This window comes from Podarcis filfolensis, assembly GCF_964270895.1.
Source record: "Podarcis filfolensis genome assembly, chromosome: 16".
NCBI classification, from domain to species: domain Eukaryota; kingdom Metazoa; phylum Chordata; class Lepidosauria; order Squamata; family Lacertidae; genus Podarcis; species Podarcis filfolensis.
Window position 1 is genome coordinate 24,113,514 of NC_139620.1, and position 15,855 is coordinate 24,129,368.

The following is a 15,855-nucleotide window of genomic DNA, read 5'->3' on the forward strand; positions in this document are numbered from 1 at the left end:
GTTGCAATCGCTTCCCCCCACCCCTCAAAACCAAAACCCTTCCAAGCATTTCACATCCATCTGCCTCGGACCCCTGGAAGCCAGGCAAGTCTGAAGTTTCTGCCTGTTTTGTTTGTCTGTTGGGTAGGGGTGACAGTTGTGCAGCCTTCAAGCGCTTGCGAAAGGTCCCAGGTAGGACTGGGAGAGACTCCCTGCTGGAAATCCAGCAGAGCTGCTGCCAGTCAGTGTAGGCAGTACTGAGCTAGATGGGCCAGTGGTCTGATTTGCTATAAGGCACCTTCCGGTGTTCTCACTTGGGAAAGGGATGTAGCTCAGTGGTAGAGAGCATCTGCTTGGTATGCAGGGGATCTCCAGGTCGGCCTTGCTTTATAAAGCGCTGGAGAGCTGCTGCCAGCCAGTGCAGTCTGGCTTTGTAAAAGGCAGCTTTCTACCTTCCTAGGAAGGCTTTCCCCCCTGGAGTGTAGGAGGAGGGCAGCCGAGGCAAAGAACCACACACACTTGCGCTGGCTGGGAGAGTAGACCTGGCAGGGGCCGTGGTAGCGCCAACCAGCCCCTTCTCTCAATCCTCTTGTAGGTCTGCTCTCCCCAGTATTCAAAGGTAGACTGTCACTGGACCTGCAGGTTCTACTGCCTAATAGTGGCTAAACGGTCTCTTCTCCATGCATTTGGTCTAATAGCCTTTTAAAACCGGTGACCTTCTCTCAGCACATCTTGTGACTGCAAATCCTGTAAATTAATGATGCATTGGGCAAAGATTGTCCCCCCCCCCCCTTGCTCATAGAGGACTGATTGGGTGGCAAATCACGAGGGGTATGCCCCCCTCTCTTCCGAGTGGGCTGGAGAGACTTGGAGCAGGGAGCTCAACTCTTGGGTATTTTAAGGAGGCATCAAGGCTGTGCGGAGAGTTCTGAAGTGGGTCTGGTGTGCCCTGGCTCTTTCCAGCTACTGCTGCTGCAGCTGTTCGTGACCTCTTGATTCAGCATCCAAGGGGAAATGCCGCGGTGGAGTCCCTCCCTTGTTGCTTGGCTTGGCACTGTCCTTCCCGGTCTAACTGTAGCTGTGCCAGTGGCCAGCCATGCAACGGAGAATAGGGTGGAGAGAGCCCTAGTGGGTGATGGACAGATGTTTCCGCCATTGATTGCCCCACATGCCACATGAGCAGGAACTGTTTTCCAGGTTAGGTGGGCAAAATGGGTCCCCAGTTCTTTCTGCACGAACAGGAAGACCCCAGCGCACGTCTTACAACACGCTGTTGCCTTGGGCTTCTGCCTCCCCTCACTGCCCTCCACAAAAGAGCACTTCTATGTCAGTTGTTTTAAGTTTTTAAAAAACTTATTTTTCAAATTTTTCAAATTTTTTTATTTATGCTTCTCAGGTTTATACATTTCACTAATTTTACAATCACTTTAACATTTTGAAACTTGACTTCCTTCCCCCTCTTTCTGCGGTTCCTTAAATTCATTTTTAATATCTTCTGCCTATCCAGCTTTACTTAATTTGCTCATTTATTCCATCTACTTTAAATATATACTCTTATGAAACTACAGGTTATTAGAATAATCCCACCAATGTTCTTATCTGTATACAATTTATCTATTAAATATTCAGTAAACCATTTCTATTCTTTTATTTAAAAAAGTTTGTTATCTTGATTTCTTATTCTTCCGGTAAGTTTCACCATTTCTGAGTATCCTGTAAGTTTTTGTATCCATTCGTCCTTTTGCTGGGACTTCTGCTTCTTTCCATTTTGGGTGCGAGTGACATTCTTGCCGCTGTAGTCGCATACATGAATAAGTTTCTATACTGTTTAGGTAGTTCTGTCCCTATAATTCCCATTAAAAAAACCTGTTTTTAATACTACTTTTTTAATGGTTGTAATCTGCTGAATGTTGGAAGTTTCGGGACCAATAAAAGAGAGAACTTCACACAAGCACATAGTTAAAACTTTGGAACTCCCTGCCACAGGGACCTAGATGGCTTTAAAAGAGGATTAAATAAGTTCATGGAGAAGTGGCCTATCGAGATGGTTATGCTCTGCCTCCACAGTCAGAGGCATCAATGCTTCTGAATCTGTGGACCATAATTTACTATGTCTGCGAAGAACACTTACAGCTGGAATTCAGATTGTTGTACTCTGGTTGTCCTCTGGGACTCCCTGCCACAAGAGGCAGTGATGACCACTAACTTGGATGGCTTTCAAGGAAGACTAGACAAAATCATGGAGGAGAGAGAGGGCCATTCAAGGCTACTAGCCACGGTGGCTCTGCTCTGCTTCCACGGTCAGAGGCAGCGATGCTACTGAATCCCTGTTTCTGGAAACCGCAGGAGGCAAGAATTGCTCTTGTGCAAGTTTTCCATTGAGGCACCTGGCTGGCCACTGTGAGAACAGGATGTTGGCCTAGATGGGCCATTGGCCTGACTGAGCAAGCTCTCCTTCCATTCTTGTGTCTGCAATATGGGAATCGCAATGCTGAACTACCTTACATGCTGCCTGGGGCTGATGGGAGTTGTAGTCCAAAACAGCTGGAGGGCAACAGGTTGGGGAAGATTATTCTGATTGCAGTGCCAACTCTCCTCTTATCTGTAAAGGACCCCTGGATGGTTAAGTCCAGTCAAAGGCAACTATGGGGTTGCAGTGTTCATCCTGCTTTTAGGACGAGGGAGCCGGCGTTTGTCCACAGACAACTTTCTGGGTCATGTGGCCAGCATGGGATGCTGTGATGGAAACCAGAGCTCATGGAAACACTGTTTACCTTCCCGCTGGAGCGGTACCTATTTATCTACTTGCACTGGTATGCTTTCAAACCGCTAGGTTGGCAGGAGCTGGGACAGAGCAACGGGAGCTCACCCTGCCGCGGGGATTCAAACCGCTGACCTTCTGATCGGCAAGCCCAAGAGGCTCAGTGGTTTAGACCACAGCGCCACCCACGTCCCCTCTTATCTGTGTGCTTGTGTGTGTGTGTGTGTGTAAGAGAGTGAGAGTGCTGTTGTCAGCTGTGAAGGTGAGCTGTGTATGTGTGATGGCGATCTCTGCAGATGCTGCAGGAAATGTCTTCGCTGTTCCCCATTGCTGCCTTTCCTCCATATTCCGTCTCTGAATCCAGTCGCTCCGGAGAGCAGCCTCTGCAGCACCCTTCCTGACTCAGACAAAAGGGGTCAGGAAATGCAGCTGTGGTGAGGCTGAATGCTGGGAAGCATGACCCCTTACTCCACCCCACATCCAGGAAATGAGACGGGGCCTGACTGCTGTACAGGGCTGGGCTGGGGGTAGAGAGATTGAGAGAGGGAGGGTCGTGGACACACCCAGCAGGAAGCGAGACACCCGCAGTGGTGGCTTGGCTTTGATCAGGGGATGTCTCTCCCTCCAGATGTTCTTGGACCACACTTTTCCATCATCCCCGACTACAGACCACGCTGGCTGGGGATGATGGGAATTGCAGTCCAGAAATTTCCCTACGAGGAAAAGGTGTGCAGCCATGACAGTTTAAATGAGAGCCCAGGGTTGTGTAGCGGTTAGAGTGTTGTACAGTGGTACCTTGGTTCTCAAATGCCTTGGTACTCAAAAAACTTGGAACCCAAACACTGCAAAACCGGAAGTAGGTGTTCCGGTTTGCGAACTTTTTCGGAAGCCGAACGTGCTTCATTCTGAGTGCCACACTTCCATTTTGAGTGTTATGCTGAGGTCTTTCTGTTTATGCTATTTATTTTGCGTTTTTGTTTTTGCGGCTTTTTTGTTTGTTTTTGTGACTGTGTGGAACCCAGTTCAGCTACTGATTGATTGATTGTGTGAGTGCAGTACATTGTTTATTGCTTTCATTTTATGGATCATTGGTCTCGTTAGATAGTAAAATTCATGTTAAATTGCTGTTTTAGGGGTTGTTTTTAAAAGTCTGGAACGGATTAATCCATTTTGCAATACTTTCTATGGGAAAGCGCACCTTGGTTTTGGAACACTTTGGTTTTGGAAGGGACTTCCAGAACGGATTAAGTTTGAGAACCAAGGTACCACTGTACTAGGACCCGGGAAAGACCCGGGTTCAAATCCTGACTTGGCCTTGTGACGTTCGCTGGGTGACCTTGGGCCCATTGCTGCTTCTCAGTCTAAATCTACCTCACAGGGTTGTTGTGTGGGCTAAATGAGGAGGGAGAGAACCATGTATGTTGCTTCTTGGGCAAAAAAAAAGGTTCATGCAAAAAACGAAAAGAATTTTAAAAGCGGCACCATAGCGCTTTAAATGTATGGTGCAAATGCAGCCCTTGCTCTTTTTTAACGTTCAATTTTTATTGGTAATTTTGATGCTGCAATTCCTGGAGCGGCTTGACAATCCATCCCCAGGGAACCATGGAAACCGTAGTTCTGCGAGGGAGGGAATAGGGACCTCCTAAAAGTACCCCTCGCAAACTTTATTTCCCAGGAGCCTTTGCAGGAAGCCGTCTTTGGCTGTTTAAACCAGCACGATACTGCTTTAAGGGTATACAGCAGATGGGCCTCAGGTGCCACAAATCTACTTGAAAATAGAGAGATGAACTTTATTTGTGTTAGCCAATGGCCATAGCAAAATAAAAAAACAGTAAGGTAAAGGTAAAGGGATCCCTGACCATTAGGTCCAGTCGTGGCCAACTCAGGGGTTGCTGCACTCATCTCGGTTTACTGGCCAAGGGAGCCAGCATACAGCTTCTGGGTCATGTGGCCAGCATGACTAAGCCGCTTCTGGTGAACCAGAGCAGTGCACGGAAACATCATTTACCTTGCCGCCGAAGCGGTACCTATTTATCTACTTGCACTGGCGTGCTTTCGAGCTTCTAGGTTGGCAGAAGCAGGGACCAAGCAACGGGAGCTCACTCCGTCGCGGGGATTCGAGCCGCTGACCTTCTGATCGGCAAGTCCTAGGCTCTGTGGTTTAACCCACAGCGCCATCCGCGTCCCTTTAGGGATATACAGTTTGTATATGTTTGTATATCCATATCGTATATGTTTGTATATACAAACAGTATATACAATTAAAAAGACAATACAATGGGTAAAAAGGGCAATCAAATGACCAAGATTATGGTTCAGATAGTGGCCCTTAATCTGATTGCACCCTTGATAAACCTAGCAACCTTTTCTGTTGTCTGATCATTTTGATCTGATAAAAGAAAGGACAGTGTGGCCGCAGATGGGCGGCCTGGGATGGTAAGTAAGAGTGGGATGGTGACCGTCCGCTACATGCTCGGAACCAGAGGGTAGGAGAGGTTATCCCTGCCTCTTGACCTCTGCAAGTGTTGTGTGGGGTTTGTGGTTCCCAATTTGAGACCACCACCTCTAGGGATTTTCCCGTGTGTGTGTGTGCCCAGCGATGCCATTCTTTGGGTGGAGGTCTCCTGGGCACCGTCCGAGGCTTAGTGGCAGTCGCGTGCGTGAGTCATTGGGCTCCGTGCCGGGAGAGTGGGTGGCTGCAGGGACACTGGTCCCCTGTGTCAGCCGGGACACTGCCTCCATTGTGTGCGGCGTCGCCCGGAATCTCGAGGGTTTTGAGCCGAGGTGGGCCTGAGTGGGGTGGGTGGAGCCGGTCTCTACGCTGCCCTTTATCCATCTCGGAGTGACCCTTTGCCTTTTACGCTGCTGCCACCCCTCCCTCCCCACACAGCTGGAGGCCACGCTGGACCTGACCGAGCGGCGGCAGATCCGCTCCGCCATCCGGGAGCTGCGCCGGCAGGAACTGGAGCGAGATGAGGAGGCGCTGGCATCCAAGCGCTTTCGGACGGAGCGCTGTGCAGAACGGCAGGAGAACAAGGAGAACGTGCTGAGGTGGGTCCTGGGAACCCCTTTCTTTCCCCCTCTAATCTGCTTGCTTAGCCTCTCCCCCCACTACTTCTAAATAATTGCAGAATCAGTTGCGGAATTTCTAGGGTTGCGGAATTTCTAGGGTTGCGGAATCTCTAGGGTTGCAGGTGGCTTTGCTGATGTGCATTGTTGCCCTCTACACACGTATCATGCGAATCGGGGAAGACTCCCTTCCTGAAACCCTGGAGAGCTGCTGCCAGCCAGTGTAGGTCGTATTGCGCTAGATGAACCAGTGGTCTGACTCGGGATAGTGAAGGGCTGTAGCTCAGAGGCAGAGCATCTGCTTTGCATGCAGAAAGAAGGTTGCTGGTTTGATTCCTGGCATCTCCAGGTAGGGATGGGAAAGAAAGATCTCCATCTGAAATCCCAGACAGCCTCTGCCGGTCAGTGTAGGCAGTGCTGAACTAGATGGACCCCACTGATCTGATTCAGTATAAAGCGACTTTCTAGGAAGGTTTCTGTCCCTGATATGCTGGAGGGGGTCAGGCAAGATGCCTCCCTGCCAGCTTACTGGCCGATGGTCTCATAGATCTTAGCCATCACCCCACCACCTGATGATGTCTCCCTTGTTCCCTACAGATCACTGCGGCTGGAGGAGGAGCAGAAGCAGCAGCAGAAAACTCTGGACATCCTATCCGGGAAGTTGGAAACCATCCAGGATGTGGAGGAACTGACTGCTTTGGTGAGTGGCTTGGGGACCTTGTCCTCTTTTGAACGTGCCTGCCTTGGCTTTTGAAGCAGAGGGGATAAAGAGACCGAACAAAGAGCCAAAGTCCCGCGTTTGAATCCTGTCTCTTGCTGTTGGGCAAGCCCCATCCTCTCTCAGTATAAACTGTCTCAGTTTGCAATATACTCGGTACTCGTTTACTTCCGAGATTACCCCCACTTGACCGCTTCGATCTGCACTTGTAAGAAATGGGTTCTTTTAGTGTGGGAACTCTCTGGGAAACGCTCTGAATTTTCAGATGTCAATATGAACTTCACGATTGCAAAGTGGCAGGCTGCTGGCTTCCTTCCTGCAGCTTTTTACTTGGGTCTGTGCTGGCCGTGAGTTCTGGATCCGAAATTCTCCAGGCTCTGGGGAGATAACTGCCTTGTTTGTCTCTTTCCCCGGCCGCTGCCAAGTGCCTTGGGAAGGAAAGAGTGCCATTTAGTGGCCAGCTCATGTAACTGTCCCTGTATTTCAGGGATTTGGGGGGGCACTTTTCCTCCAGAGGGCCACATTCTCTCCTGGACAACCTTCTGAAGGCCACATGCTGGTGGCGGGTAGGGCCAGAGTCAAAGTCAAATGGAGCAATGAACGTGCACTTTGCCTTAGGACACTAGGCTGGTTTCTGCAGACACTCCATTACCTCTTTCTGGCCTCCAGCCACGCAAGTAAGAGGCATGGTTAGAGTCCCAGGACACATCTTGTTCACCATTGTCAGAAATCGATCTTTCAGTGAGGCAGCACCTATGGAACTCCCTGCCTCTTGATATCAGGCAGGCGACGTCACTGTACTCTTTTCAGAGCCCGCTAAAAACATTTTTTTTAAATAGATAAGGCCACCCAGATGCTTAGAATGTTGATGCAAGTCTTAATCTGCTTTTATTCTATTGTTATTTTACCTGTGAATTTTTTCGAATGATAATTTTATTGTTTTACCTTTGAGGTAACCCCCCCCCTTTTTTGCAATCAAACAGTGCCTAAATTTTGTGAAATAAGAATAAGAATAATAAAATCTCAGCTGTTCAAAAGTATCCAGGGAAGGTGTGAAGCAAGGCTGGAGAGGGGTGTGGCCCAATGAGAGGGGGTGTGGCTTTCAAAGATGTGTGTCCTTGGGAAAGTACCCAGGGCTAGATAGAGATGCCTGGGGGGGGGCATGTTTGGTCTCTGCACCCTACCCCTTCAGTGCTGCATTTTAGGGTGTCTGGCTGTGCTTTGCAGCCAACAGGTCCCTCCTTGATAAGGAAGCAGGGTCTTCTCAATGTTGGCCCCTCCGTTTCACCATGTGGAGATCAACCACGTTTCTCCTCATTTTAAAAAAATGAATAAAAATGACACACTAGTCTAACCAGCGGGTATTCATGTGCAGGTCGGGGCTCACAGCATCGATCCTGCCTGTGCCCAGTTGGCCCAGAGGTGGCCTTGACTTGGTGAGAACGAGGCAGGCCTTCAGCCAACCTGTAAAAATGGCTGACCTTTCCTTTTCTCCCATCAGATGCGGGCAGCCAGCGAATACGAGGAACGGAAACTGATCCGTGCCGCCATTCGCAAACTGCGTGCTGAAGAAATTGAAGGTATGATGAATATTAAAGATATGTAATCACTTGAAGGAATCAAGTAGGTTTAGGACTAAATTGGGATTAAATAAATAAATAAGAAAATGTACGATAAGAAAAGTTAGGAAACATGATTATGACTGTGATATGGTTTTAAGAAATAATGATATTGGAAACTGCTATATATAATTACTAAGAAATTCAGATGGAAGAGACTTGAGGAAGTAAAGTAATATGTTTATGAAGATGGATTTTAATTAATTAATTAACTTTGTTTATGTGGTGATTTGATGTATTTTATGTTTTATATTCTTTTTTCCCCTTTTTTCCTTTTCCTTTTATTTTTTATTATTATTGTTAACTTTTTCTTTTGTTATGTCTTTGTATGAAAAATAATAAATATTATTGTGAAGAAATTGAAGGTATGATGGGCTCTGACTTAAGGGGTGGAAGAGAGACCTGAAGCCCCCCAGGGTGTTTGTGTGTGTCTTCCATGAATTGTGAGGGCCGGAAAGGAGGGGGCTGGCGAAAGTGCGGAAGGAACACCCGAGAGACCATTTTGCTCATTTGTATTTGTTGCTTATTATATATATATATATTTAGGACCTAGCGTATTATTGTGGCTCTTTAACAAACTTGTTTTAAATATGGCTTTAAAAAATTGTTGCATTCCACCCTCGGGAACATCCAGTGAAGCCGATAGTTGGAAGATTCAGGGCAGATAAAAGAGAGAACCTTTTTGCACGGTACATTGTTAAACTACGGAACTCACTTCCTCAGGAGGCAGTGATGGCCACTAACCTAGATAGCCAGGACAGTCTTAGGCATATACGGCGCCGGGGTGCAAAGATCCACCACCCCGTTGCCCAGTCCTAGGCCTCAGAATCTCGCTGGCTCAGTCGCCCCCGAACTCGCGGCGCAGAGCCACCTGCAGCAGAAGACCACGCTGCGGTGCTCCAACCAACGGCCGGGCTCTCCTCCAGACTCAACTCTCGGGCCCCGGGCTCTCGGCCTGGCGCCCCTGAGAGCCCGGTGCCCGGGTGCCCAGCACCCCTAGTGCCTATGGGTAAGACAGCCCTGTAAAGGGACCCCTGACCATTAGGTCTAGTCATGACCGACTCCGGGGTTGCGGCGCTCATCTCGCTTTATTGGCCGAGGGAGCCGGCGTACAGCTTCCGGGTCATGTGGCCAGCATGACTAAGCCGCTTCTGGCGAACCAGAGCAGCACACGGAAACGCTGTTTACCTTCCCGCCGGAGCGGTACCTATTTATCTACTTGCACTTTGACGTGCTTTTGAACTGCTAGGTGGGCAGGAGCAGGGACCGAGCAACGGGCGCTCACCCCGTCGCGGGGATTCGAACCGCCAACCTTCTGATCGGCAAGCCCTAGGCTCTGTGGTTTAACCGACAGCGCCACCCGCGTCCCAAGACAGCCCTGTAGACAGCTTTAAAAGAGGATCAGATAAATTTGAGGTGGTGGAGGTTTTCAGTGCCTACCAGCCATAATGCCTACGCTCTGCCTCCATGATTGGAAGCAGCAAGGCTTCTGAATTCTGGTTGCTGGAAACTGCAGAGGGGGAAAATGGCTCTTTGGGGAGAATCCTGCTTGCGGGTTTCCCATTTGAGGCATCTAGTTGGCCACTGGGAGAAGAGGATGCTGGACTAGATAGGCCATTGGCCGGATCCATGCTGGTGGTGGGCGGGCCTGGGCCCCACCTGCCTGTCAACTATGCAGAAAAGCATGCTGCCCAACCAATTGGCAGTGAGGACAGCTGCGGGGCATGCTGATTGGTGCATTCCTCAGCCGCCGCCATTCAGTTGTGTGGCAGCGGGCGGAAGGATGGTGGGAACAGCTGAAGAGCGTGCGAGTCTGTGGTGAGGAAGAGGATCCACTGGCCAGAGGAGAGGCAGCACGGGGGCCTTGCGGAAGTCAGTTGAGGGCTGCATGCGATGAGTTGCAAATATGTGCTGGGAAGCAAACCTCCAGAGGCAAAACCTGCTTTATTTATTCTCTTCCTCTCTCAAGCTGCAGCTTTGGCGGGGAAAGCTTACTACAACCGGCGGGAGACGGATGAGGCCCTGGGGGTCAAAGGAAGGGAAGGAAACACAGCGGACGGGGGCATCTCTGAGGTGAGCGGAAGTCATGTGCAAAAAGAGGGTCACAAACAAATCAGCTCTTCTTTCTGCCTCTCCTCCAACCTCCCGCCCTCCACCCATTCCATTCCTCACGCACTTCACCTTGTAATGAATTCTTTCACAGATTGGCCAAAACGTCGTTGAGTCTAAAGTACGCAGTGTGAAATAGTGCACATTTGGAGTTTGTGAAATTTAAGTAAAAAGGAATATGGCACTGAAAAAAATAGGGAAAAACAGGGCCCCTGCATATCATATAAAGACCCTCTATTTAAAACTTTTTCTTATGAGGCAATAATTGATGTTTTTATTTATAGACATATTTATGGATATATTTTAAAGCCGATTTTGCCCCCCCTGCCCCGTCAGCACCCCTGGCGGGAGCCTTCCTCACCACCCCCTAGTTATGTCCCTGCTGGGAAGCTGCCTTAGATGTAATCCCCTGATCCATCCATCTCAATATTGCCTACACTGACTGGCAGCAGCAGCGGATCTCCAGGATTTCAGGCATGGATTTTCTGCCTGCCCTACATAGAGATGCCATTAGCGACTGAACCTGGGTCGTACTGCCTGCAAAGTAAGGCCCCCCGGCCACCTGAGCTGTCCAGGTGTTGTTGCAGAGCTAATGGGGTCAGGGACGGTGGGAGATTTAGCTTGGAGGGCCACAGATTCCCCGCCCCTCTCCTAGGAGGTCTGGGGTGAGCCAAGTTGTGTGGTTTGCAGGGGTTCCTTTTGGAAGGGCCGTTGGTTGCTGCCGTTTCGGTCCTTGTTCAGTTTGGCAGGACTCTGGGCTCACCTGCAAGCATTGCGTCCTGCAGGGTTTGCAGGAAATGCAGCGTTGCAGATTTGGGTTTCCCGAGCAGTGGTGCGGGTTGTCCACTAGATGGCAGTTTTCTCTCAGGGAAAAGAGAGAGGAAGATTTTGGTCTAGCCCAGGTCCTTGCTTAAAACCTTGTTTCTGATGAAGGATGTCTGGAGTTGCCATGCTCACACTCCCCCCCAGCTCACCCCACCCACCTAGATGGACTTGCAGAAACATTTGTCTTCCCTCTGTGGGGTTTTTGCTTACTTTGAATTCCAGTCCACGAAGACAGGCAGATATATATGTACATTTACATCCTTATTCAGTCATGGTGAATTTTTAAAAAGAGAGCCGTGATCTCCATTTAAACAGGCACATGCTGCGGCCCCCATCCAAATCACTACCTCCCTCCGCCAGATTGCTTTTTGGAAAAGACATGGGGCGTGGATGGGGGGCCCCTACGGTAGTTTTGGACGTCAACTCCCTCCAGCCCACCCTCCACCCCAGCCGAGTTGGTAGCTGCAGTCTAAAAATGGCAGCGCTGACCGTGGCCAGTGGAAGTTGTAGTCCAGGAACACCTGGAGGGCACTGGATGCTTGGCGAAGGCTGCCTTCAAACGGTCGTGCGGGTGGTCCCTCCCCTGTTGCCTCCCCCCGTTCAAAGCCCCCTCTCAAATTTCTCCTCCCTCCGTGCATCCCCCCCCCAAATTCCCACATTCTGTTCAGCATCTTTGAAAAAGAGTCAGGGGACCAGGGACTGTGGTTGCCTAGCAACCCAGAGTTAACCTGGATGGATGGATTATTTTGAGGAGGGGGCTGCATCTGGTTGCTTAGCAACCGCTCCCACATAGATGCACGCTCTGCCTAATTGTTCGTTGTGGTAGGGGGATCGGCTCCCTAATTTCAGCGGCTCCCATAGTTTTGGACACTCGTCTTGTTTTGGAGAGCAGGACCTGAGGAGAGCGTTTGGATGGGTGTGACAAGGTAGTGTGTGTGTGTGTGTGTGTGTGTGTGTGTGTGTACACACGTCTGCTGGATGCTGCCCTCGGCTGGCTGTCACCAAACCTTTGTCTGCCTCTCAGATTCTTTCTCTGAGGTGCTACACCTGACCTGTTGTGTGGTGATTTGGGGACACCTCCCCGCAGGTGAATAAAGACCTTGCTTAAAAAATGAAATTAAAAAAACCTGGTTCCTTGATTCTGTGCCGATTCAGAACCCTCTTGCCTCTGGGCTTGCCGTTGCAAAGGCATGTCAGTGCTGCCACTCTGCACATGCACAGACGCCCGTAAGGATGAAAAGCCCATTCTTTGGAAGCTACTTTTCTAATCGGGCATCGGATCGAAAGGGTGTGGCAGTATGCGGCTGGATGTTTGTGGCTGCAGGTGTGCTCAGGTGAGGTCGCCGAGTCGTATGCAGAGTGATGCCGGCTGACGCCGCGTTTTCTCTCTCTCATCTCTCCTCAGGTGCAGGAGCGGGAATTGATCAGGGCTCAGATCCGGGAGCTGCGAAGCCAGCAGCGTCAGGAAGCGAAGCCAGCAGACATGCCGGGTGAGTCTACCTCTGCGATCAAGGGTCGGGGAACTAAGGGGTGGGGTTTCTTTCTTCCGCCAGTCGTGACCTTCCTTCCCGTCCATCCTTTCCGGCAGATTCCTCCACCCCCGCGGGAACGCTCCTGCTCCTGGACCCTGTCGCCGGCCAAGCACCCGCCGAGCCACCCTCGCTGTCAGAGAGCGGGCCGGATCCAGAGTCGAGCGCCGAGGCCAGCTCCCGAGACAGCGACTCCAGAACTGAATCCCCTCCCGCTTCCGAGGAGGAGACGGGCACCGGCCGCATTTCCACTCCAGAAGACAGCGAGGGGTTGAGGGCTCCCGAAGGAGGGTCCGCTGCCAGCCAGCCTCCGCAAGGGCAGCCAGCTGCTCTGAGCGCAGCGAGCGATTCCTCCCAGGAAGAGGAGGTTTCTCCGAAGTTACCGAGCGAAGAGACTCCAAGAGAACGGGTACGTGGGCGCCATTCCCCCTAACCTCACAGGAAGGGGATGAGTAGTGCAGTTGTGGGTAGAGGTTTGCCACCCAAGGGCCACCTTCCCTTCTGGGCAACTCTCCAGGGGCCACATGGCGGAGCTGCGAGAAGTCAGGGGTCAAAGTGGGTGAGGCAATGAATTCACATTTTACAATAGTGTAGTTTCTATGCAGCTCCCCATCCTTCGTTTTGAGAGTTCGAGGACACTTTTTAGGCAAGCACGAACTTTCAGGGTGCACGTGAGGTGCTGTGTGGCCTTGGGGCGAGGGGGTGTGGCTGGTAAGGAGGGAAGAAGGCATCATTTGCCCTTCCACCTACTACAGTGGTACCTCGAGTTACATACGCTTCAGGTTACAGACTCCGCTAACCCAGAAATAGTACCTCAGGTTAAGAACTTTGCTTCAGGATGAGAACAGAAATTGTGCGACAGCAGCACGGCGGCAGCAGGAGGCCCCATTAGCTAAAGTGGTGCTTCAGGTTAAGAATAGTTTCAGGTTAAGTACGGACCTCCGGAATGAATTTAGTTCTTAACCCGAGGTACCACTGTACAGCGGTACCTTGGTTTAAGAACAGCCCTGTTTACGAACTCTGCAAAACCGGAAGTAATGTCCCCGGTTTGAGAACTTTACCTCGGTCTAAGAACGGAATCCGAATGGTGGAAGGGCACCGGCGGCGGGAGGCCTCATTAGGGAAAGCGCACCTCGGTTTAAGAACGGTTTTGGTTTAAGAACGGAGTTCTGGAACGGATTGAGTTCGTAAACCGAGGTACCACTGTAAAGGCAACAAATCGGGTGATCAGCAGGTGGGTGGGACCTGCCTCAGGCAAAATTTGGCCCGTGAGGAAGAGAGGGGCAGACACAGATCTGGTGGGGTGAATTCTGGCTGCTCTTCTGAGATCTGCCAACCTGTGTGGCTGGGCAATGGGTTCGATTTTTACACTGTTTTCTCTCCAACCTCCCGCAGGATGCACCTCAAGCCCCCGAGCAGGAAGTGGGTGTTGTGGACAGCAGAGAAAGCGGTAAGGTCTTGAGCCAAGCATAACCGGCTGGTGGACATTGGTTGATGGGTGCTGGGTTGCACTGGGGGTGCTGAGCCTATTGAGAGGGGGGCTGCCTTTGGGATGCTGTGGGTCAGCCTGCACTAGATATGCTGTTAGCCGCAGCCAGTGTGGCTGGGGAATTGTAGGCCCCCAAACATGAGGGTGTCGAAATGTGCCTTCGATGGAGCCAAAGCCCTTGCTCCATCTACCTCAGTGTTGTCTACACTGACCGGCAGGAGCCCTCCAGTGGTTTTTGGACAAGGATATTTCCTGACCAGTCCTAACTGGAGATTTTGCCTGGCAGTGAACCCAGCACCTTCTGCATGCAGAACAGATGCGCTACGGCTGAGCTTGTGGCCCTTTTCCATACTTGAGTCAGAAATGTGGTCAGTCTGGCTCAGTATTTTCTATCTACACCAGGCATCCCCAAACTTGGCCCTCCAGATGTTTTTGGGACTACAACTCCCATCATCCCTAGCTAACAGGACCAGTGGTCAGGGATGATGGGAGTTGTAGTCCCAAAAAATCTGGAGGGCCGAGTTTGCCTATGCCTGGTCTACACCAACTGCCTGCGTTTCCCAGCCCTGCCTGGAGATTTTGGGAATTCAACCTGCAACATTCTGCATGCAAAGCAGATGCTCTACTGCTGACCTATGACCTTCCCCCATATCACAGGAAGCTGCTTTATATTAAGTCCATCTAGCTCAGTACTGTCAACACTGACTGGCAGCAGCTTCCCGGAGTTTCAGACCAGGGCCTCTTCCTGCCCTACCTGTAGATGCCTTTGGGGATTGAGCCAGGCACCTTTTGCACGCAAAGCAGATGCCCGGCCAGTGACCTATTGGTCCACCTAAGCCAGTGCTGCCTCCACCCACCTGCAGCAGCTCTCCAGGGATTCACAACCGTACCCGGAGATGTCATTGGGGATCGAACCTGGAACCTTTTGCATGCAAAACGGATGCATTACCGCTGAACTGTGTTCCATCCCGGAGTGGCGTCCTTTCCCTTCTGCCGAAAGAGAGCTGTGTGTTCATCGTGCATGTACTCCCACCAGCCCCAACCGGCAGCCCACACCTTACTTTCTAGAAACCCTACCCGTGTCTGGAATCACGGTGTGTGTGTGTGTGTGTGTGTGTGTGTGTGTGTGTGTGTGTGTAGCAGGCCCTCTAAGGCATCCCAGAGCTCTCTGGCCGCAGGCTGGCCTTGACGGCGCGGCGTCGCTTGCTTACGAGAGTTGAGCGCAAGGCCCGGGAGAGATAATAATAATAATAATTTAATAATTTAATATTTATACCCCCACCCATCTGGCTGGAGATGCCTCATCTAGCCTTTAATCCCAGCAACATCCTTGCCCAAGCCTTAGACCTCGTCCTCTCTTCACCCCAGCTGCAATTTTGGAAAAACTCCGGCCACCCCTGCCCCATCCTCTGTCAGACTCCACAAATACGTAGTCAGGTCCCTTGACCCGGATCTGCTGCAAAGGGAGTCTGGGGTCTGCCCTGGCCCAGGGAGACATGCCCCCTTGTTTTGGGCCCTGGGCCTCTCTCTGCGGTTGTCCTTGCATCCCCTCCCTGCCTTTCCCCCTTCTGCCAGGCAGCGTCTAAGGCTTCCTCCAAGGGCCATGAAAGGGAATCTGTTGCTCCGCCAAGCTGGACCTTTTGCATTCCTTCTCCCAATAAGGTCAGGAACGGCTCCTCGCTCCATCCTCAGCTGCCTTCTCACCCCCCCATCCCGTCTTCCTTTCTCCTCTGGGCTTTGCTCTCTCCCAGTGTCTC

The 15,855-nt window shown here is 51.0% G+C and overlaps 2 protein-coding genes across 13 annotated transcripts in view; one reads left to right on the forward strand and one right to left on the reverse strand.

Moving 5' to 3' along the window:
• Positions 1–15,855, reverse strand: part of SELENOM (selenoprotein M) — a 175,095-nt gene that overhangs the window by 80,005 nt on the left and 79,235 nt on the right. The gene's annotated exons all lie outside the window — the stretch shown is intronic.
• The window catches only part of SMTN (smoothelin), an 80,427-nt gene that overhangs the window by 19,719 nt on the left and 44,853 nt on the right, over positions 1–15,855 (forward strand). For 10 of the 12 annotated variants that reach the window (XM_083589917.1, XM_083589911.1, XM_083589920.1 and 7 more), the window contains 7 exons: positions 5,631–5,791; positions 6,407–6,509; positions 8,029–8,107; positions 10,116–10,219; positions 12,486–12,570; positions 12,669–13,018; positions 14,005–14,059. In XM_083589917.1, the coding sequence (XP_083446043.1) occupies positions 5,631–5,791; positions 6,407–6,509; positions 8,029–8,107; positions 10,116–10,219; positions 12,486–12,570; positions 12,669–13,018; positions 14,005–14,059 (937 nt within the window). Of the gene's footprint in view, positions 1–5,630; positions 5,792–6,406; positions 6,510–8,028; positions 8,108–10,115; positions 10,220–11,765; positions 12,007–12,485; positions 12,571–12,668; positions 13,019–14,004; positions 14,060–15,855 lie in introns of those variants that run through there. The other 2 variants (XM_083589919.1, XM_083589914.1) reach the window with 2 other exon arrangements.